General features: G+C 35.0%; 1 protein-coding gene across 4 annotated transcripts in view; it reads left to right on the top strand.

Annotated features, from left to right (window-relative positions):
• Positions 1-23577, top strand: part of NAA35 (N-alpha-acetyltransferase 35, NatC auxiliary subunit) — a 103996-nt gene that overhangs the window by 61890 nt on the left and 18529 nt on the right. For all 4 annotated transcript variants that reach the window (XM_036854992.1, XM_036854991.1, XM_036854993.1 and 1 more), the window contains 3 exons: positions 5675-5853; positions 11562-11621; positions 14901-15007. In XM_036854992.1, the coding sequence (XP_036710887.1) occupies positions 5675-5853; positions 11562-11621; positions 14901-15007 (346 nt within the window). The remainder of the gene's footprint in view (positions 1-5674; positions 5854-11561; positions 11622-14900; positions 15008-23577) is intronic.

The following is a 23577-nucleotide window of genomic DNA, read 5'->3' as shown; positions in this document are numbered from 1 at the left end:
AAAAATCTTATATTTGTATTTGTATGGAAATATGTATGGAAATATGTTAATATAAATGTTTCAGACATTACATGAAATTTCTAAAAATCTTATATGTTCTGGTATAATGTTATAAGTAATAATCCTAGTTATTACTTTAAAATGTATATCTCAGAAATAACTAATTTTCTTGTCAACTGCATTATTATGAACTCTCATCAAATCTTTAACCGTGGTCATTTTTAAGTCTTTTGTCATTTACAGACAGTTCTGGGTGTACTCTGATGATTTTGCAAATATGTTCCTATAAAAGGGTTTCATCTTCAAGAAATTCATGGAAAAGACTCTGACAAGTACAGGTTTCTGGTAACTGCCTGTACTGCTGAACTGAATGAATAAGCATTTTCAGAACTCTAATGAAAAACTGATGAACTCATAAAAGTGCTAACAAAATATCAAGATGAAAAAAAAAATGAATTACATGGGACTGAGTGAACTGATGAGGATGAGTATAATTTTTGTGACTTTCTGTCTGAATTTAAAAAAAAAAAAAATCCCACAAGGACTCAGAGGCAAAGAATATACAAATCAATTTTCACTGCAAAGTAAAGGAGCTGTTACAGTGGAGGATTACTGGACTGAATGTCAATATTATGACATAGTATGAGTGTGTTTCATGTTTGGTAATTGCAATCATTGTTGCTTTTGTTGTGGTCATCCAAAAAAAAAAAAAAAAAAATAATGCAGAAAAGCAGATCAGCGTGTATAAAATGTTGATGTTTTATTTACAAAAGTAACATTGTTTGAATGGGCAAACAGTGGTATATCCATACAATGAAATGGTTTTCAGCAGTAGAAAAGATTGAATGTTGATGCACGCAACATAATGGATAAATCATTGAAACATTATGCTGAAAGGAGTCAGATATAAAAGAGTACAAATTGTGTGACTCTTTTTGTATCAAAGTAGGAACAACTGATTTATTCATGGAGAAAACAGTGCCATGGTTGCTGGGCATGGGAGTGACTGGCTGGTAAGGGGCACAGGGAACCTTTTGGGGAGATGAAAATGTTGTATACGTTGATTGTGATGGTAGTTACATGGTTGTATATATTTTTCAAAACAATGAACTATAAACTTAATATTTGTATTGTATAATATGTATACTATACCTCAGTAAAGTTGAAAAAATATATATATATAAATAACCACACATGGAAGAAGCTTGTAGTAGTGGTTAGTTCTCAAGAGATGAACTAGTCACAAGTGAGCAGGAGATTTGCTTTTCTTTGTACCTCCTTTTGTTGCATTTGAAACTTTTTAAATCTGTTGCATGGATACCTATTCAAAAATACATACCAAAGAAACTCCAAAATTTGTAGATGTGTCTGTAATCTCATTTATATGCATATTATATTGCTTATATAACTTACTCTGACCAGTGATTAGGATAGAATATTCATTGAGACTATGCTTTTTGAGGTTAACAGTTGTGGTTAAATACCTTTTTATAACTTGTGTGTGTGTTGAAATATTTATAACATGAAATTTGCCATTTTAACCATTTTTAAATGTAGAATTCAGTGGCATCAAATACATTTACATTGTTGTGAAACTGTCACCACTGTCCATATCCAGAAGTTTTCATCTTACCAAACTGAAACTCTGTACTCACTAAATAATAACTCCCCATTTCCCCCTACTCCAGTCCCAGACAACCATCATTCTACTTTCTGTCCCTATGAGTTTGACTACTCTAGGTACCTTATATAAGCAGGATCATACAATATTTGTCCTTTTGTGTCTGGCTTCTTTCACGTAGCATAATTTTATAACATTTTATAGAGAGAAATCAAGTAACCAAGAAGTGTAGTATAATATAACAAAACCTCAGCAGCTTCTGCATTGTTTTCTAGAATTCCTTCCAACTTCAGGGCATCTAAAACTTATTTCAATAAGTCTAACTGTAAATTGCCTGCCTGCCTAACTTGGGAGAGATGTATTGTCCAAAAATGATATACTGTCTCTATCTCTTTTGACTTACACACTTCCAAATCTTTAATTTTGGCATCTAATTAATTTTAGAATAGCTTACTTTGTTAAGTTAAATCAAAGCACATTGTTACTATAAATCTTTTATCCAAGGACCTTATGCTATTTGTAATACTTTTCTGCTATTGATAATGAAGGTCAATTATCTAGCAAGAACTTTAGTAACTAAAACACTCTAAACCAATGTGCCATAATATTTTGAATATAGTAATTAAATGTTATTATTGTATCCTTAAAAGAGTGCTAGTGTGAAGGGAAAATCATTTTATTTGTCATTGAAGAATTTTATGCATTTTTAACTGGAAAACCAAGATAATATTTGTACACCTACAGACTTGTAAAGTCAGAAGAGAGTCTAGAAGTTGTCTGATCTGTATCCAGTTTAATTCAGGAAATCTTTACCGAGCATAACACACAGTGGGTAGAAAGTGATGTGAATTAGCGTCTTTTCTGGGCTCATTTAGTAAGGGCTATTCAGGTTATTTTAATATAAGACAGTCTGAGATAAATTGTGTGATAGAGATATATGAAATTTAGTGGGAAAATGTTAGACCGGTTTATTCTGGGAGGGGTTGTGTGGTAAAGCTGTCTTTAACTTTTTGTAGTTTGTGTTGCCATGAAATCAAATGCAAACTCCTGCCTGGCTTTTATCCCCACTCCTCCTTAACTCTTCTATATCCTGAATAACGGCTTTGATCTCTTATTATATCTCAGTTCTTATGCTCTTTTCTAGTTAGGCAAGTTACTATGTCTTGTATAGGATGGTTACAAAGTCCTTAGGCATGAGATTCAAGAACAGCTGAGACTTAAAAATAGCTACGAGGAACCACTTTAGCACTTAACCATTTACAAGGACTATGTCCAGAAAAATGTAGGGGGAAAATTTAAATGTGTGTAGAGAATAGAGAGAAGCATGTAGATGACTTCTAACTTTTGTGCCTAGGGATTTTGTCCCCACTCTGTTTATATGCATCTATTTTTACTTTTGAGTTCAGAGAAGTTATGACTTGGAAAATTGCAGCTCCCTAAGGGAAAAAGAAAAAGAGCCATATTATCTGTCTTCCAGGCCTTTGATATTCTTGGAATACTTTGTCCTGACTAATATTTTGTCCTTTAACTAACTTATCATTTAGGTCTTTTTAAAAAAATTTTATTATTTTTGGCTGCATTGGGTCTTTGTTGCTGTGTGCTGGCTTTCTCTAGCTGTGGCGAGCAGGGGCTACTCTTCATTACAGTGCGTGGCCTTCTCATTGCGGTGGCTTCTCTTGTTGCAGAGCACGAGCTGTAGGCACACAGGTTTCAGTAGTTGCAGGCACATGGGCTCAGTAGTTGCGGCACATGGGCCCTAGAGCACATGGTCTTCAGTAGTTGTGGCATGTGGGCTCAGTAGTTGTGGTGCGTGGGCTGTAGGGCACATGAGCTTCAGTAGTTGTGGCACACAGCATCAGTAGTTGTGGCGCACAGGTTTAGCTGCTCCACGGCATGTGGGATCTTCCCGGACCAGGGATTGAACCTGTGTCCCCTGCATTGGCAGGTGGATTCTTAACCACTGTGCCATCAGGGGAGTCCCCATTTAGGTCTTTTCTTATACTTCACTTCTATGAAGTCTTTCACCTAATTTTTACATGGGTAAGACGCTCCTCTGACATCCTGAGCTTACCCTCACTGAATTATACTTGCATCTTGTGTTCATCTAGACCAGTGTTTCTCAACTGGGGCTTCCCAGGGACATCTGGCAATGTCTGGATCTATTTTACAATTAGGAGGTTGCTACTGGTATGTAGTGGGTCGAGGTCAGGGATGTTGCTAAACATCAGCTGTGCAGGACAGCTGAGTTAGTTTCAAAAGGTAATATTGTTTTATATTGCACTTTTTTGTTTGTATAAAATTGAAGTCAGAATATATTGTGTTTGTTATCCATTTCCCATTAATATTTACTTCTTTCCATGGTAATATAAATTTTCATGAGTGTCTTATTATGTATTTATCTTCTACTTGTGGTTTAAAGCCTAAAAATAGATGTATTAAGAGTAAATGCATATTCCTGGGTAGTAATTTTCCGTGCATATTAGAATACTTTCAGAGAAAATCAGTGTAATGGACTATTTAAGTATCTGGATTCTGTGCGTTTATCATTAAAGTCTGAAATGTATTCATGTTAATGTGGTAAAGAAGCTTCTTACAGCATCGTTACTACTACTTTTACCTTAGTTCTAAATGAAGTATTATAAATCAGAAATTCAAATTATTATAGTGGTGGCAGTCTTTCATTTTATTTTGAGCATGCATATCTTGTCATTCAGCAAACAAGTATCCAGTGCATGTCATGAGCCAGGAATTTGGTGTTTGGGATCCAACCCTGTTCTTGCTTTCAAAAGAACTCAGAGAGAGAGACAAATGATGTAATCCCACACAGACAGTATAGTAGTGTATATACAAAGAACATTGTATATACATCATTGGGGGGACCAATGATGAGAGAGAATTCAAGCTATATCAAGTTCAGGCTAAGAACAAGGGGGTAGGTTTTACAGGTAGAGAGAATAGTTTGTATAAGCAAAGAGGCATAAAAGGACATGATATTTGTAAGTCACTGTGCTTGCTTATATCTTATAGTACTTAGGGAATAGGGAGTATTAAAAGATGATTTTCAGACAAAGGTAAAACCATGACTCTTATACAGATATAAAAGTGAACATGTGTTAAGGATTTTGTTAAACTCATTCAGTGACACAACCAGACATGAAAAGTTTTAAAACACACATTTATATGGAGTAGTGGAATATTGAAATAAATTATAAATGGAGGCAAAACTTTTTTCTATAGAGTATAGAAGATGCCGGTAGAATCTCTACCAGACAGAACAGAATTTCATGTTTATCAGTTACCTACAATTTCTAGATTTGTAAAATAGCTCCCATAGAGTCAGTCTGACAATGCATACTTCATTGGAGTACAGAATTTTTTTCTATAAAAGTGGCAGGAAATTTCAAGTTGAGAAAGACTTAGTTTGGAGCTTTGTACTAGTGTGAAAAGTGAGATCACCAGAGGACAAAGAATGGGAGAGAGGAACTCACCCTCAGGTCTCTTGTGATATGTTATTTTCATTGTGAATTTCTGGAATTACATCTCAGTGCCAGATGCATTCCAAACTCATGGGGATGGGATGGGGACTGTTTTCCTCTGCCGCTTTACATTACTATGTAGTTGAGTGTGAATTGATTCTGCAGTTCAGAAATTGAAGGGAAGACAAGCCCATGTTTGTGCTCCCGTTTGAAACGTTTCTTCACAATCTCATGGTTAATACAGCATTGCCCTTTTGTTTATTCTGAGAGAATATGTTAACTCTGTTTTATCCCATTCTTGGCTTGGAGTTAATTTTGAGGTAGAAACCTCTCTCTGTCACCACTACCACCACCATGTAGGGAGGAAGTACAATATTAGGTTATTAAATCTGCTTATCTCATTTTAAAAATGTGTGTGTATAGATACATTAATTGTAAATTATAAAATCCATTTAGAGAATATTGTGATTAGAATTCAGAGATGCTTTTGAAACTGGCCTTTTTCTTTTTATATTTAGTAGTATTTGAGGTTTAAAATTCAGAGAAATGTTGAAAATGTTACTTTTTTTCTTTTTAGATCATCCCATTATGATGGGTTTTGAGCCTCTTGTTAACCAGAGACTACTTCCACCCACCTTCCCTCGATACGCAAAAATAATAAAGAGGGAAGAAATGGTCAACTATTTTGCAAGATTAATAGATAGAATAAAAACAGTCTGTGAGGTGGTCAATTTAACAAATTTACATTGTATCCTGGTAAGTACAAATCTCTATTCTGGAATGTAACTTTGATTTAACAACAGAATAGTTTATTACTTTTTAGAGACTGACTGTCCCAAGGATAAATAATGCCGCTCACCTGTTATCTGTGATATCTGGAGAATTAAGTCGTGTGTGTGTGTGTGTGTGTGTGTGTGTGTATACTTTTTGTATTTAATCCTCATAAGGATTTTATACTATCCATTATAGAGATTAAGAACCTAAAGTGTGGAGGAGTTAGATAATTCACCCAAGTTTTAAGAATGGGGCTTTGAATCGTCAATTCTCTGTTCAGAACCTTTTATATAAATAAATGTTTGTGTTTATGCACGCATGTATACATATACACGTACATATATATGTGCATATGTATAAATATTTTTTCATACAAAAATTGGATCATGGTATTTGGTAACTTGCTTTTTCATCACTAATCTCTATACCACGAACATCTTTTCGCGTCAACAAATATACATATTTCTACATTATTTTAATGGCTACATGGTATTGCATTGTAAGTATATACCACAGATTTTTTTAGTCCATTCACGTTGAATTACATTGAGGTTATTTTCAGTGTTTTACACTTATAAACAATACTAAGATGAACATCTTTGTAGGTAAATCTTTATATCATGTGCCTCCTTACCCCTTAAGATAAATTGCTAAACAGTGAAGTTATTGGGTAAAAGAGTATGTACATTTTTAAGCTGGCATATTTTGGATTAATCTTTTTTATGGGTAAAAATATAGGAACACAAGGTTTATTTGGGGAATGTTAAGACATTCAGAGATGGAGTTTTATTAATTGGTAAGGCTATAATGACATATACTTCAATTAGGAAGGTAGAAAACAGGCAAAATAATAGTGTTATTTAGACATAAGTACACTAATTTATTTTGTATGACTATACATATATACGCATTTGACTTTTGCTCCCCCTCAGTGTTGAGGTACATAATTTCTAGCCCCATGTCATTTCCTCTGTGAAGTCCTCCCGTTTGGTTTCAGGTTGCTTCTGTACCTGTGTTCCTTCAGATGACAGATTATCTAGTTTATATTCCTAGAATTTAGCAGCAGCCTCTGGGGTATAATTGATAAATGTTCAATAAAGATTTGTGCTTCTGTTATGCTCTTTCTTATAGTAACTTTATTTTCCTTTTTTAAAAAATTTTTTTTCTTTTCTTTTTTACATTTATTTCTTTTTTATTCATTTATTTTTGGCTGTGTTGGGTCTTTGTTGCTGCATGTGGGCTTTCTCTAGTTGTGGTGAGCAGGGTATACTCTTCATTGCAGTGCGCGGGCTTCTCATTGCTGTGGCTTCTCTTGTTGTGGAGCACGGGCTCTAGGTGCACGGGCTTCAGTAGTTGTGGCACGTGGGCTTCAGTAGTTGTGGCTTGCGGGCTCTAGAGTGCAGGCTCAGTGGTTGTGGTGCACGGGCTTAGTTGCTCTGCGGCATGTGGGATCTTCCTGGACCAGGGCTCGAACCCATGTCCCCTGCATTGGCAGGCGGATTCTTAACACTGAGCCACCAGGGAAGCCCTCCACTAATTCTTTACCATTAAAGCCCAGCTTAAGTCTTTGTTCCTTAGTGAAACTTTCACTGATTATGCCTTTATTACCTCCTTTTGTGTTTCCTTTCTTTTTAGTAGTTTTTCCTTATTCTGTCATAAGAATCATAGAATCTTAAAAGTAAAAAAGATTATACGCACAAGCCAGTTCATTTTGCAGTTTATTGTACAGCTAAACAAACTAAGGTTTTCAGGGCTTTATAACCAAATTAGATGGTTAGTTAGTGTCATAAGAGAATTAGAATAGAGATTTTATTGTTCTGCTGCATCTACTTTTCTAATCCTTAATTGATATATGAATATATATTTGTGTTCACTAGATTAATTGTAGGATTTCAGAAAAGGAGAAGATCAATGTGAATTGGAATAAGAAAGTATAATGCAACAGTTGGAACTTGATATTCTGACAAAAGATTATGGATTGCCTTGTCAGGGACGGGGTGAATGCATAATGACACATCATAATAGAGGGGAGCTGGAGGAGCCAGGCCTGGACTGCTGTCACTGGACATGGAGAAGGCATAGTAATGGAAGAATTTGGATCTCTGACAGACTTGAGACAGAGTGGTAGTGGGGGGAGTGCAGCAGGGAGCACGAGTAGAGAAAAAGATTAAAGTTTTATGGAAGATAAGGGACCAAATTGTCTGGTGGATCTGCATAGGAAACCTGTTATTATTAGGATAAAGTGCCAGGTTCTAGAGAGTGCTTCTACATATCAGTAAGATAAAAATAAACATCCCAATGAAAAATTGGGAGAGGACACGAGCATACGTATTTAAAAAGAAATAAGCATGAAAGATGCTTAACCTTACTAGTAATTAAAGAAATGCAATTTATAACAGCTAGATTGAAAAGTATAATAATATTTAATGTTGGTAAAGGGAAGTAGTCATTCTCTTATACTCCAGTGGCTGTCTCTCTCAAAAGTCTTAAAAATGTGTATACTTGGCCCAGAAACTCCTTCTAGACATTTAGAATAAGAAAAAAGGTGTTTGTTGCATCATCCTTTGTAATGTTCAAAAACTAGTAACAGTTTAAATACTGAATGGTGACAATATCCATTCTGTGGTATGTTTACAATATATGTCACACAGCCATTAAAAAATATGTTATAGAAAACTATTGACATGGGAAGTATTGACATTGGGAAATGTTTGTGAATGTCAAGTTATGTTTAACTTTTCTTTTAATATAAATTTATTTATTTATTTATGGGTCTTCATTGCTGTACGCGGGCTTTCTCTAGTTGTGGCGAGCAGGGGCTACTCTTTGTTGTGGTGCATAGGCTTCTCATTGCTGTGGCTTCTCTTGTTGTGTGGAGCACAGGCTCTAGGCGCGCAGGCTTCAGTAGTTGTGGCGCGCGGGCTCAGTAGTTGTGGCTCATAGGCTCTAGAGCTCAGGCTCAGTAGTTGTGGCGTACGGGCTTAGTTGCATGTGGGATTTTCCCGGACCAGGGCTTGAACCCATGTCCCCTGCATTGGCAGGCGGATTCTTAACCAATGCGCCACCAGGGAAGTCCCTGTTGAAAGTTTTAAAATATTTTTTATATATGTTGTTGCACACAGAAAAGATATTCAGAGACAAAGCCAAATTCAACCAAATTCTTTCTCAAAAGATTAGAATAACAAATACTAAAATATTAATTATGACTATTTATAGATAGTGGAACGCTATATGATAGTTTTGTTTTTTGCATTTTTCTGCATTTTCAAAGTTTCTGGTATTTTGCATATAGGGCAAAAACCAATGGTAAGGGGGAAGGTAGTGACACTAGTAAAGGGAAACTCATAGTTTAGGAACCCATAAGATGATACTTTGGACAGCTGTGGATTAATTAAGAAGATATACCTAGTTTAAATGAGGTAAATAATGGACTTTATAGACTGTATCCTGTTAGGGGTGTATACTAGCAATAAGAAATTGAGTACAGACGAACTGTGATAGCGAGTACAGTATATGTACATTCATCAATTCAGCCAACATGCTTGTTTTGTGCTAGGTGCTGTGCTATGGCTGGTATACAGTGATGAGCAAAAGCATATCATCCATCTTGTCATGGAGCTTACAGTGTAGTATGAGGTAGAAATCGATCAAATAATCATAAAAATGATTATAGAATTACAAACCAGTGTAGGGAGTATGAAGCAAAGGAACTAGAACATATAGCATATAGTGAAGGAACTGACCTAAATGATCAGAGAAGTCTTTCTTAAAGAAGTGAAGGTAAAGCTAAGATCTAACAGTTAGGTAAACATCATTTGGGACAGTAGGGGGACAGTTCCAGGTGCAGGAAGCTGAATGCTCCTCCATGTGATGGGAAAGAACATGATACATTTGAGAAACTAAAAGAAAAGTAGCAGAATGTAGCATTGAGTGATGGGGATGGGGGATTTGGTGAGGCTAGTGAGGTAGGCAGACCAGACAAGGCCATTTAAGCCACATTAAGGATTTCAATCTTTATCGCAGAGCAAAGGAAAACCATTAGTTTTATCAAGAAAGATCAGTGTGTGGGGGGCACAGTGACATAATAGGATCAAGAATGTGCAAAAATGTGGCTGCATTGTAGAGAAAGGATTGGAAGGGACCAGAGTAAACACAGTGTGATAAATTAGGAAACCAGTACTGCAGTCCAAGGAAGGAGAAGATGGTAACTTGGACTAAAAGGATGGCAGGGAGATGGTGAGGTTGTCAGTGTTAGAGCTATGTGTGAGCTAAAATTGATAGAATACTGGTGATGAATTAAACATGGGGCATGAGAGAGCTCTGAGGAAGGTCTCTAGGCTTCTGCCTTGTAAGTCTAGATGCACGTTTGGTGCTGTTCACTCAAAGGGGGATATTCTCAAAGGACCTTTGAGGGTCTTAGTGAAGTAAAGTTTGAGGTACCTTTAATATATTTAAGTAGAGATATTGGATAGTATTGGCTATATGGATAGAGTTTAGAAGTCTGTGCTTAGAGTTAAAATTTTATAATTATTACAGTATAGATAGTAATCGAAGCATGAGTGTTTATGCTTCAGAATTTACGAGGAAAAAATATATAGGTTAAGAAAAGAAGGTTTTCTGGAACTAAACTTTGAAACTGCAGAATAAGCTGAGAAGTAGCCAGAGGAAGAAACATGAAAAGTCATTTAAAAGGTTTTTCAAGAAGGAAGTCACGCTGCTGAGAGGTCAAGTGAAAGAGATGAATAAGGTCCCAAATCAATGTCCATTGGATTTAGTAATGGGGGACAAGTGATGACTAGAGCAAAGAGCCAGGTTACATGTGTTGAAGATGGGTGAGAATTGAGTTGAGTGAGTGGAGACAGTGGGTGCAGCCAACTTCTTCAGAAAGTTTGGCTGAGAAGAAGGCAGCAGTTGAGAGGAAAATGTGACATCATGTGATGATCTTCTTTTCTTTTTAAAGATAAGAGAAACTTGACTTTAAATGAAAATGGGAACGATCTGGTAGAGAGGAAGAATTTTAATATCTAGGAGAGCAAAGTATGGATAATTGACAGTGTGTAATGTTTGTGAAAAAGCCAGAAGGAATGGAGTCTAATACATCTGTTGTTAAAGTAGGCAAGGAAAGGATCTGTGTACAGATGTGGATACAACTAGAGGTTTAGAGTCTGAAGTTGAGGCATTTTCTGTGGGATAAATTGTTTTAATTTTCTTTGTAATGTGGAATAGTAGAATCTCTCTCTGGTGGAGAATATTCACTTTGAGGAGTGTGCGCAAGGTGTAAAAATTAATTACGAAAAAAGAGAATGTAAAAAAAAAAAAAAGAGAATGTGAATTCAGTTAGCCTGGTTACTTGGTATTTATTTCTGTGAAGTAGGAAGTAAATCTCTGTCATTAGTTAGTAAATTATTATTGATACTGTTATTTTCATGATGTACAAATATAATATCAGTATCCACATAATACTGTTACTGGTAAGTTTGTTAAAAAAAAATTTTAGGCTCTAAAATTATCCATTTTTCCGTTCATACAATTAGACAATTCTTATAGAAATGATCTTTAGCTATCTTTCTTATTTTAACTTTGGTAGTGTATCATTCCCAGAAGGTCTGGTAAAAATTATACTCTGTATACAAACATTTTCAGCTTTTATTTAATCTATTAATGACACTTTTTTTCTGTGTATCTATTAGGATTTTTTCTGTGAATTTAGTGAACAATCACCTTGTGTTCTTTCAAGATCTCTATTACAAGTAAGTTCCACTTAGTATCAAAATATGTCTTTAAACATCAAATACTGTGTATTGACATTGTTTTATTGATTGATGGAACAAAAGGTAGATACTTTTAAAGGATATTCCACAGTTAGTGGTATATTTTTGTAATAGAAGTATTGACTTACAGTGTTAGACATTCATCAAGATCATATTCTGGGCCATAAAATAAACCTTAATAATTAAAAAAAATTGAAATCATACAAAGTATGCTCTCTAATTTGGAATTAAATTAGGAAGCAATAACAGAAGTATCTGGAAAATTCTCCAGATATTTGGAAATTAACACATTTCTAAAGAACCCATTGGTCAAAGAGGAAGTATTGAGGGTAATCAGAAAATATGTTGAACTGAATGAAAATGAAAATATCAGAATTTGTGGGATACAATTAAAGCAGTGTTTAGAGAGAAATTTATAGTATTAAATGTTCATATGAAAAAAAGGAAGAAAGGTCTGAAATTATAATTTAAGCTTCTATTTTAAAAAAATAGAAAAAGAAGAGCAAATCAAACTAGAAGCAAGCAGAAGGAAATAACAAAGATAAAAGCAAAAATGAGTAAAATAGGAAAGAGGCAAACAATAGAGAAAATCATTGCAGCCAAAAGCGGGTTCTAAAATTGATGAACCTCTAACTAGATGGAACAAGAAAAAAAGAAGATACAGATGAATAATATCAGGAATTGCTACAGACCCTAAACAAATTAAAATGATAATATGGGAATATTCTAAACAACTGTATGTCCATAAATGCAAAAACTTAAATGAGATGGACCAATTCCGTGAGGGACACTACCAAAACTCACTCAAAAAGAAATAGAAAATTTGAATAATCCTGTGTCTATCAAAGAAATTGTGTTCATAGTTAAAAGCCTTCCAACAAAACTCCAGGCCAATTCTATACACAGTCTCTTTCAGAAAATGGAAGAGGCAAGGGCACTCATATGAGGCCTGCATTACCTCAGTACCAAAACCAAACAAAGACATTTCAAGCTTAGAAAACTATAGACCTATATTCCTTATGAACATAGACATAAAAATCTTAAAGTATTATCAGATCAAATCCAGCAATATATAAAAAAAGAATACATCATGACCAAGTGGGTTTTATCCCAGGAATGCAAGGTTGGTTCAGTGTTTAAAGTGTAATTTACCATATAATCTAAAGTCCCAATAGATTCAGGAAAACCATTTGACAAAACCAACGTCCATTCATGATAAAAACTCTCAGCAAAACTAGGAATAGAAGGTAACTTCCTTAATCTGATAAAGGGCATGTGCCAAACACCTATAGCTAACATCATACTTAATGACGAAAGATTAAATTCTTTCCTCCTACTGGGAGGAAAGCAAGGATGTCCACTCTCATCACTCCACTTTCACTCAACATAGTACTGGAAATCTTAGCCAGTGGAAAAAGGCAGGAAAAGAAATAAAAGGCATACAGTTGAGAAACTGAGAAATAATGTTTCTTTACAGACAACATGATTATCTATGTAGAGTACCAAGGAATCTGCAAAGGAGTTCCTAGACCTGATGGATGAGTTTAACAGTCTCACAGGATATGAGGCCAATTTACAAAAAACAATTGTATTTCTATATACTTGCAATGAACGATGCAAATCAAAAAATTTAAAGCAGTACTATTTACAATAACATCAAGAATGGAATATGTAGGTATAAGTCTCTAACACCTGTTTGGAGAACCTGTATACTGAAAAACTACAAAGTACTGATGAAAGACATCAAAGCAGACTTAAATAAATGGAGAGATACATCTTGTTTGTGGATTAGAAGAATTGATATTTTTTTAAGATGTCAGTTCTCCCCAAAACTGATCTACAGATTCAGAGCAATCCCAAAATCATAGCAGAAATTTTTGTAGATGTCAACAAGCTGCTTCTAAAATTTATATGGAAAGGCATAGGAACTAGTACAGCCAAAACAAATTTGAAAAAAAAGAATAAAGTTGGGGAACTCAATACTACCTGACTATGAGACAGGTGTGCTGTTGGCAAAATGATGGACATGTGATCAGCGGAACCAAGGGGAAAGTCCAGAGAAGTTCTGTTCCTTAATTAGTCCTTTATTATGTAGTACTATATGTGAAACCATAAAACTGTTAGAAGAAAGGATAGGAGAAAATTTTTGTGACTTTGGGAAAGGTAGAGAATTCTTAGGTATGACATCAAAAGCACAGTCCATTTTAAAAAAATGGCAAGTTGATAAATTTGAAACTTTAATTCTGTGAAAGACACTGTTAAGAAAATGAAAAGAGACTCTACAGAGTAGGAGAAAATATTTGCAAATCATGTCTGACAAGGGACTTGTATCGAGAACATTAAAAAGAATTCTGTAAACGTAACAGTAAGAAAACAGGGAAATGCAAATTAAAACCACAATGAAATACCACTATCCACCTATCAGAATATCTAAAATAAAACAAGAAAAAAGAACAAAACTGAAAATATCAAGCACTGGAGAGGATGCATTACTGATAGGAATATGAAGTGCTACATAGCCACTTTGGAAAATGATGGCAGATCGTTATAAAAACAAATATACAAACTTTACTCTTGCTTATTTACCCAAGAGAAGTGGAATCTGACATTCTCCTAGAAACCTGTATGCATGCCAGTGTTTAAAGCTGTTTGGTTCATGATCACCAAAAACTGGAAACAACTCAAGTGTGTTAGGAAATCAAGTTAAGGTATAGTATAGTAAATATTAAGATACATTGAGATTGTTAAGGGAAGAAAATTAAATGTAAATTATTATTAAATAGTAGTGTATTTCAATTTAATAATTTATTATTTTAACTATATTTTTTCCAATTTCAGAAAGTTTGTATGTATTCCAAGGTGTTTATTAGAGATAAGGTTATCGACTGACTTGATATTTATAACCATTAAATATTTCATAATTTATGAAACCCTTTCTTGTATATTAGCTCATTTGACATATTCAGACCCATCAGTTCATTTTCACTAGTTCAATATTACTACTCTTGACCTGAGAGATTTTTTTCTGCACATTTTTTGTTCTCCTGCATCAGAATACACCTTAAATAGGGATTAATAAGTAGTACCCATTGTGGAGGCATTGTGGAAAAAAAAATTTTCCACCAACTTTTTACATTTTAATCTCTTGTATTCTGTGGCATTTATAAGAAGTATGTTCATGTCACAGTAATGACAACTACATGTACAATATGTCAAGATTGTGACAGCATTACTAATATATATAACATTTGTTTTAAGACCACTTTCCTGGTGGATAACAAAAAGGTCTTTGGAACCCATCTCATGCAAGACATGGTGAAAGATGCACTTCGGTCTTTTGTCAGTCCTCCGGTGCTCTCCCCAAAGTAAGTGTCATAAGACATTGTATAGCATGTGTGTTTCTTAAAAGCCCAAGTTCTCTGTGCTCCTTTATAGCAAAGACGTAAAAACTGTTGGAATCAAGTCTCCACATGAAAAAATAACTCAATCATGTTAAAATTAATTGATTTCTGCCACATATTATTTAGATTTTTAAAAAAATTTATTTATTTAAATTTATTTATTTTTGGCTGCGTTGGGTCTTCGTTGCTGCGTGCAGGCTTTCTCTAGTTGTGGTGAGTGGGGGCTACTCTTTGTTGTGGTGCACGGGCTTCTCATTGCAGTGGCTTCTCCTGTTGCAGAGCAAGGGCTCTAGGCATGCGGGCTTTAGTAGTTGTGGCTCGCAGGCTCTAGAGCACAAGCTTAGTAGTAGTTGTGGTACACGGGCTTAGCTGCTCCGCTGCATGTGGGATCTTCCCGGACCAGGGCTTGAACCCGTGTCCCCTGCACTGGCAGGTGGATTCTTAACCACTGTGCCACCAGGGAAGTCCCAATTATTTAGATTTAAATTGAGGTTTTTGTGAAGTTGATATTGGGTCCAGTATGAGAAGAAAAGCTTACAAGGAGTGATCAGAAATTCAGCAAGTTATATTCACCCTTACTGTGTGCAAAGCACTGTGCTAAGTAGGCACTTTGGGGAAATAATTATGAAAAGATAAGATTTCTTCTCAATAATCTGATCTAGATAGAAATAGAAAATGCAGATAATCGATCCTTAAATTATATTCTGGTAGAGTCACCTCCCCAAAAACATGCTGCCATAAAATGCTGGAAAGGATCGTTTGAGTTGGCATTTTGGAAAACAGTGCCAACTTTATTGGCATTTGCCTCAGGGAAGGAAGAAAGGAGATGTTATTTCTTAGGAAAGAAACCAGGATGTGTGAAGACGTGGTGTATGAAATTATATATTTTAAGAAAAGTTAGTGGTTCAGCATTCAATTTGTTGAATAAATCATGCCACGTTTCACATAAAACTCTTTAGCTTCCTGTGTTAGGTTGGTTCTCCAGAAGCTGACCCTGACACAAAGATTCATGTAAACGTAATTTAGAAAGTAATTCCAGGAAAACTTGCAGGGTTTCAGGCAGGTGGGACATAAAAAGGAAGAAAGCCACTTGAAGGTGTGCTTCACAGTTGGTAACTTTGGTTTGGTCCTGTCGGGGAGCCCTGGAGACTTGTGTGGATTATACCTCACAGTTGTCCGGTCAGGGACAAGGGAGCTTGAGAATTTACACATCTGTCAGTTAAGGACTGCCCGAGGGAGGCATCCTCAGTGTTGGTTACATTTCCAGTTTCATTGACAGTAAAGGCCAAAGTCCTTATTGTTGAACCCATGAGGCCCCATGTGCTCTGGGTTAGACCCCTGTCTTGGTGCCTCTCTGACCTCATCTCTTACCATTGTCCCCTCACCTTCTTTGCTTCAGCCACACTGGCCTCCTTGCTATTCTTGTAACATACTGTCCCTCTCTCATCCTACAGCCTTCACATACGATCTGGGGTAGAGGGTATTTTCCTCAAAACTCCGCAGGTTGACTTTCTCACTGCCTTAAGTCTATTCAGTGTCACCTCAGTGAGGGCTGCCCTGATCAGTCAATTTAAAAAGTATAAACCTTCCCCATTCTCCCAACCTGCCCAGCACTCCATTTCTCTCTCTCATAACAATTATCTTCTTACATACTATATGTAGAGGGGTTCCCAGACCCAAGCCCAGTGTGCGTGCATGTTTGTGTGTGTGTGTGTGTGTATGTGTATGTAGACTTCCCTACAATAAGCAATTCTCAGATGCCAGCAGGGTGCCCAAGAATTCAACTCAATTCTGACCGTTGTCTACCTGGAGATAGAATCAGATTCCATAGGTAAAGGGCTTGGTCCCATAAGACCACCCTCTACTTCCCAGGTTGTTACCTGTGCTTCTGACTGACCAACTGGCTACAAATTAGAGGTTCTGACCAACCCCTCCTCTGGTACAGTTAATTTGCTAAAATGACTCACAGAGCTCAGGAAAAGCCATTTGCTCACTAGATTACCAATTTATTATAAAGAGATATTAAAGGATACAAATCAACAGCCAGATGAAGAGATGCATAGAGTCTGAATGGTGGCACATGGAAGCATGTTCCCCAATGTGGAAGCTCTTGGAAAAGGGCCAAAAAGCTTTTCTTTTCTGGTTTTTGTGGAGGTTTCATTAGATAGGCATGATTACTAAATCATTGGCGAGTGGTCATTGATTGAACCTCAAGCCCCTCTCCCCTTCCAGAAATCAGGGGGTGGGACCAAAAGTTCCAACCCTCTAATCACAAGGTTCTGGTAACCAGCCCCCATTCTTAGGTGCACTCCAATCACCTCATTAACATAAGGAAAGACACCTTTATCACTCTCAACCCTTAGGAAATTCCAAGAGTTTCGGTAGCTGTGAGCCAGGAACTGTGATGAAGACCCAAATATATCTGAGAAATATATATCTGAATGACAAAATACATACTTATTATAAATCATATTGCACTATATAATTTGCTTGTTCATTATGTTTACTTCTATAAGAGCCTGTATAATTCTTCATTATGTTTATGTTTATTTCCACCCCCCCGAACCCCCATATATGTAGAACTATATAAATTCCACAAGGTCAGGGCTGATAGTTTTGGCTGTTTGTTCACTGTTGTGTAGTAGGTGCTGGAACAGTGTCTGTCACACAGTAAGCACACTTTGTTGAATGAATGAATAAACAAAGAAATAAAAGTTGAACGGTTAGGATAGTTTGGAGTTAGAGTCCAGAAAGTTTTGAATGGTTTGGTAAAGTTTGGTCTTTATTTTATGGTCAGTGAAGAACTGATTGAGTTTTTAGGAGGGAATTGGCATAGTAAAATATGTATTTTTTAATTGGAGGCAAATTGGTAGTAATAATGGAGGCAAAATGTTTAGCTAGGCTAATTCCGTTGTACAGGTGAGAGATGAGGAAGGATTAAACTCTGGGAATATAAAAGAGGAGACAGATTTGAAAAACATTTCAGTAGTAAAATTTAACAGGAAGCTGATTTAATAGGGGAAGGAAGGCAGGGGGAAAGTAAGTTGATTTAAAACGAGAAACAGAAGCTGATTATATAAATAATACATGGTCACACTTGAAAATTTAAACATGGTAGAAAAATATGTGGAAAACAGTAAAAATCAGCCAAAATCTTACCTCTGAGATAACTACATTTCGATGACCATCACCGTGGATATCTTTGTGTATAAAGACACACACATCTATGACTTTATATATATTTGGGATCCCATTAAACTGTTTTTATCATGAGCTTTTAAATTATTTTTTTGGATTGCTTTTTTAAATTAAAAATTTTTATTTTAAAATTTCTTTATCTTTTTTCCATTCAAAAATACATGATGACTTTATGTCTCAAAGTACCTAGTTAATTCTTTTTAATGGCTGCCAAATGTTTCGTAATATGAATGTATTTTATAGGGTGGGGTTACTGGGTGGGAGGACATGTGTAGTTTTAATTTTAATATATATTAGCAGATTGTATTCTGAAAGATTTCAACAATTTATATTTCTACTAACAGTATAAGAGAGTACACTTTCCCTGCATCCTGACCAGCAGTAGGGGTCATCATTCTTTAATTTTTTCCAGTATGTTGAGTGAGAAGTGATATCTCATTGTTAGTTTAATTTTAGCACTTAATATGATATTTATTGGACATTTAGAATGGTTTTTCTATAAATTGCTTGTTTATATCCTTTGCCCATTGACTTTTTTTTTTTTTGAGGGAATAGTATAGTACTATAGAACATTTTAAATAGAAGACCTAATGAGCATAGTCTTTTTCTCGTTTGTTTACAAAAAAAGTTTTCCAGTTTTAAAGTATTCTTGTTTTTGAAATAAGAAACTGAAAATGGAAGACCTCTTCCCTTTGCTTGATAAACTACTACTTCAAGTGTTTCAAGACCCAACTTGTTTCCCTTTCCCCTGACTTTCCCCTCTCCTACTCCTGTAGGATTTTTTTTTTTCACACACACACTATTTTATTTTTACAAGAGATAAATAAACCGACACCAAGCATTGTAAATGGATGACCACAACAAAAGCAACAATGATTGCAATTACCAAACACGAAACACACTCATACTATGTCATAATATTGACATTCAGTCCAGTAATCCTCCACTGTAACAGCTCCTTTACTTTGCAGTGAAAATTGGTTTGTATATTTTTTGCCTCTGAGTCCTTGTTGGATTTTTTTTTTATTATTCAAATAGAAAGTCACAAAAATTATAATCATCCTCATCAGTTCACTCAGTCCCATGTAATTAATTTTTTTTTTCATCTTGATCTTTTGTTAGCACTTCTATGAATTCATCAGTTTTCCATTAGAGTTCTGAAAATGCTTATTCATTCAGTTCAGCAGTATAGTCAGTTACCAGAAACTTGTACTTGTCAGAGTCTTTTCCATGAATTCCTTGAAGATGAAACCCTTTTATAGGAACATTTTTGCAAAAGCATCCGAGTACACCCAGAACTGTCTGTAAATGACAAGACTTAAAAATGACCACGGTTAAAGATTTGATGAAAGTTCATAATAATGCAGTTGACAAGGAAATTTAGTTATTTCTGAGATATACATTTTAAAGTAATAACTAGAATTATGACTTACAACATTATACCAGAACATATAAGATTTTTAGAAATTTCATGTAATGTCTGAAACATTTATATTAATGTATTTCCATACAAATAACCCAAAGAAAGTTTAGTATTAGTTGTTTTTTTTTGTTTGTTTTTTTATACTGCAGGTTCTTATTAGTCATCAATTTCATACACATCAGTGTATACATGTCAATCCCAATTGCCCAATTCAGCACACCACCATCCCTACCCCACCGCGGTTTCCCCACCTTGGTGTCCACACGTTTGTTCTCTACATCTGTGTCTCAACTTCTGCCCTGCAAACTGGTTCATCTGTACCATTTTTCTAGGTTCCACATACATGCGTTAGTATACGATATTTGTTTTTCTCTTTCTGACTTCCTCACTCTGTATGACAGTCTTTAGATCCATCCACGTCTCAACAAATGACTCAATTTCGTTCCTTTTTATGGCTGAGTAATATTCCATTGTATATATGTACCACAACTTCTTTATCCATTCGTCTGTGCCCATTGACTTTTATTAAGTGGTTTACTTTTTTCAGAAAATTTGTAGTAACTCTTTGTATATTATGAGAGGTTAATCCTTTATCTGTGATAGGCATTGCAGATTTACTTTTTTTCTTAATCTTTTGTCACATCAAAATGTGAAAAATGCTGTTTGAATTTTGATACGGATTACATTGAATCTGTAGATCACTTTAAGTAGTATGGACATTTTAACAATATTAATTCTTCCAATCCGTGTGTCTGGAATATCTTTCCATTTATTTGTATCTTCTTCAGTGTCTTTCATTAATGTCTTAAAGTTTTCAGAGTACAGATCTTTCACCTCTTTGGTTAAATTTATTCCTAGGTATTTTATTCTGTTTGATGCTATTGTAAATGGGATTGTTTTCTTAATTTCTCTTTCTGATAGTTCAGTGTGACAGAGTTTTTTATATTGAGTTTGTATCCTACAACTTTACTGAATTCATTTATTAGTTCTAACAGTTTTGGTGGAATCTTTAGGGTTTTCAATACATAATACCGTGTAATCTGCAAAAAGAGATCATTAAAATTTATTTTTAAATTTCTGTGATTAAATATATCGTATATTCAGTTGTATGAACTGACAGACACCTGTACCGCCATCCATTTTAAGCAGAGTTTTTATTTTGCTTTTATAAATTCCATTACTGGTAAGGAAATTGATAAAATTTTATAAATACTAAATATATTAATATGAATTAATAAATTGTATTAATTCCCTTATTTAATAAATATAATAAATTAGTATCTACTATTGCCGGACACCTTTCTGGGTTCTGGAGAAAAGGACACTCCTGCTGACAAGGAGCTTGCCTTGCAGTGGGAGAGACTAAACAGTAGACAAATATATAATGTCAGGTCATAAGTACTGTATAGAAAGATAAGGTAAGATAAGATGGTTCTCTTAGATGGGAGGCCTCTTGGAAGTGGTGATACATGTAAATAAACAGAGAGTAAGCTATGCAAAATCAGGGGATGAAGTGAGTGAGCTATGCAAAATCAGGGAATGAAGCTTCCTGACAGTAAGTAATAACTGAAAGGTCTCAAGAGTAGGGCTGAGCTTAAGTATCAAGGAGTGGGCTAATTTTAATGAATTCATTCTTAAAAGATATTAAGGACCCAAATAGCTTTTGTTTATATGGGTCCTGTTTACTGATACCTACTATTTTAGAAATTAAAACAATACTTTAAAAATATTTATTCTTTTTGAAAAACAGTAAATCTATTACATGTTAATATACATACATAACATTCATAAATTGCATATTAACATAAATAACATTTTTATGGAAAATAACTTTTTAAGAAAAATTAGTAAGAAAAGTGGAATTGTTTTACCTTTTTGCAAATCTCTTTCATGTCTGTCTTAGTAGAAGAAAGCTGGATTATTTTAACCTGCTTCTACTTTCAGTCTGTTGAAATATTACACACCACGTAGCTTCTGGAAAAGCAAACTGTACACTTGTGAGAGAATGAGTGCAAAAGGCAAATAACATCTTAATGTTATTATGAAAATAGTTTTGACCTTGTGTTCTCCCCAAAAGCCACCCCCTCAAGGGCCGCCCCTACCATCACCACCAGGTGAACCTAGGGCACATTTTGAGAGCTGCTGACTATAATTTCAAATCCTCCTCCCTCACCCCATCCTTTTCTCTTACTTTGTTCCTAGAGGTAACCACTACGTTACAGTTTATGTGTTTCACTTTTATGAATGCTTGTACACTTTACCCAAATATATGTGTCCATAAATAATATCAGTTTATTTGTTTTTAAACTTTGCATAAATTTTGTCACACTATATATATATATCCTTTTGCCACATGATTTTTTCCTTCAACATTAGCATTTTGAAATTGACCAAGTTTATCCAGCAAATTTATTTTATTCATTAAAATCTGTCCTTTAACTGTACTGCAGTTTATTTTGCTTTTCTCTACAATTGGATATTTACCTTGTTTCTAATTTATCACTGTTGAAATCAGTGCTGTAGTGAACATCTTTGAATTATGTCTCCTTTTGCACATAGACTATATACTTAAAAATATAATTAATTGCCAATCATAGGCATGTGCATCTTCAGCTTTACTAGTTTTGCCAAATTGCTTTCCAAAATAATTGAACCAGTTTGTATGCCAGCCAACAGTGTATAAGGATTCCAATTTCCCCATAGTCTAGGCATTATCAGACTTTTCAATTTTTGACAATATGACGTATATGAAATAGTGTCTACATCCTCTTAATTTGCATTTTGTCTTTTCTATTTAACAATCTTGAACACTTAGATTCCACATTGTCACACTTATCATTATCCATTTAGATTTAACTACAGTTTGATCCTCATTACTTGCAGATTCTGTATTTGTTAATTTGCCTACTTGCTAAATGTATTTGTTAACCCTCAAATCAATATTCACTCTGCTCCTGCTGTATTCGTGGACACGTGCAGAGTGGCAAAATATTCAAGTCGCCCAACGCTGAGGTCAAACAAGGCAACTCTGTCTTCTTGTGCCTTATACTGTAAACTCTATTAGATACCCCTGTTTTTGTGCTTTTTGTTGGTGATTTTGTAGTTTAATGGCCTCCAAGTGTAGTGATGGGCTTTCTAGTGTTCCTGGCACAAGAAGGCTGTGGTGTGCCTTACAGAGAGATTATATGTGTGTTAGATAAGGTTTGCTCAGGCGTGAGTTCATTGCTAATCAATTAACAATGTACATTACGTATAGTGTCTTTAAAAAGAAATACACGTAAACCAAGGTTATACATTGATCAGTTGATTAAAATGTTGGGACCAGAGGCTGGCAGGAACCTAACCCTGTATTTTACCCTAGCAGCAGTGTTTCAGTATTCTCTATTCAGGGTCCACAGCAAGTTTATAGACCATAACTATCACAAATACCAAGAATCGACTGTGTATATAGGAAAGTTCATTGCATGGTAGCCTATAGATGTTATCCTGCTGTTTTAAAAATTCCAGTGTTACAGATGTTACAATGTTTTTTTCCTTTGTGAGTGACTTGACACTTTCTTCTGGAGGATTGTAGAGTTTCTCTTTATTTTAGGAGTTCAGGAGTTTTACCAGAATGTTCATGTGTGATTTTCAACTATTCCTATCTGGAAATCAGTCATTAAAGCCTCAAGTCTTCAAATCAGATCATTTTTCCTATTTTATTATTTATTTAATTATTGCCTCACCTTCATCTGTTTCTTTTTCTTTTTCTTTTTCTTTTTAAAGAGCTCCTTATATACTCTATCTTGTAGATTTTTTCCCCCTGTATTCCTCATGACATTATTTTTGCTGTGTTGTAAGAAAGTTATTTTATTCCCTAGAACTTCAAGGCTACTATGAGCATCTTTCACCTACTAAATTTTTTAATTTGAAA

Source organism: Balaenoptera musculus, chromosome 6 (genome assembly GCF_009873245.2).
Source record: "Balaenoptera musculus isolate JJ_BM4_2016_0621 chromosome 6, mBalMus1.pri.v3, whole genome shotgun sequence".
Classification (NCBI taxonomy): Eukaryota; Metazoa; Chordata; class Mammalia; order Artiodactyla; family Balaenopteridae; genus Balaenoptera; species Balaenoptera musculus.
Note: the sequence above shows the minus strand (reverse complement) of the source record. Positions and strands in the feature narration are given on the sequence as shown.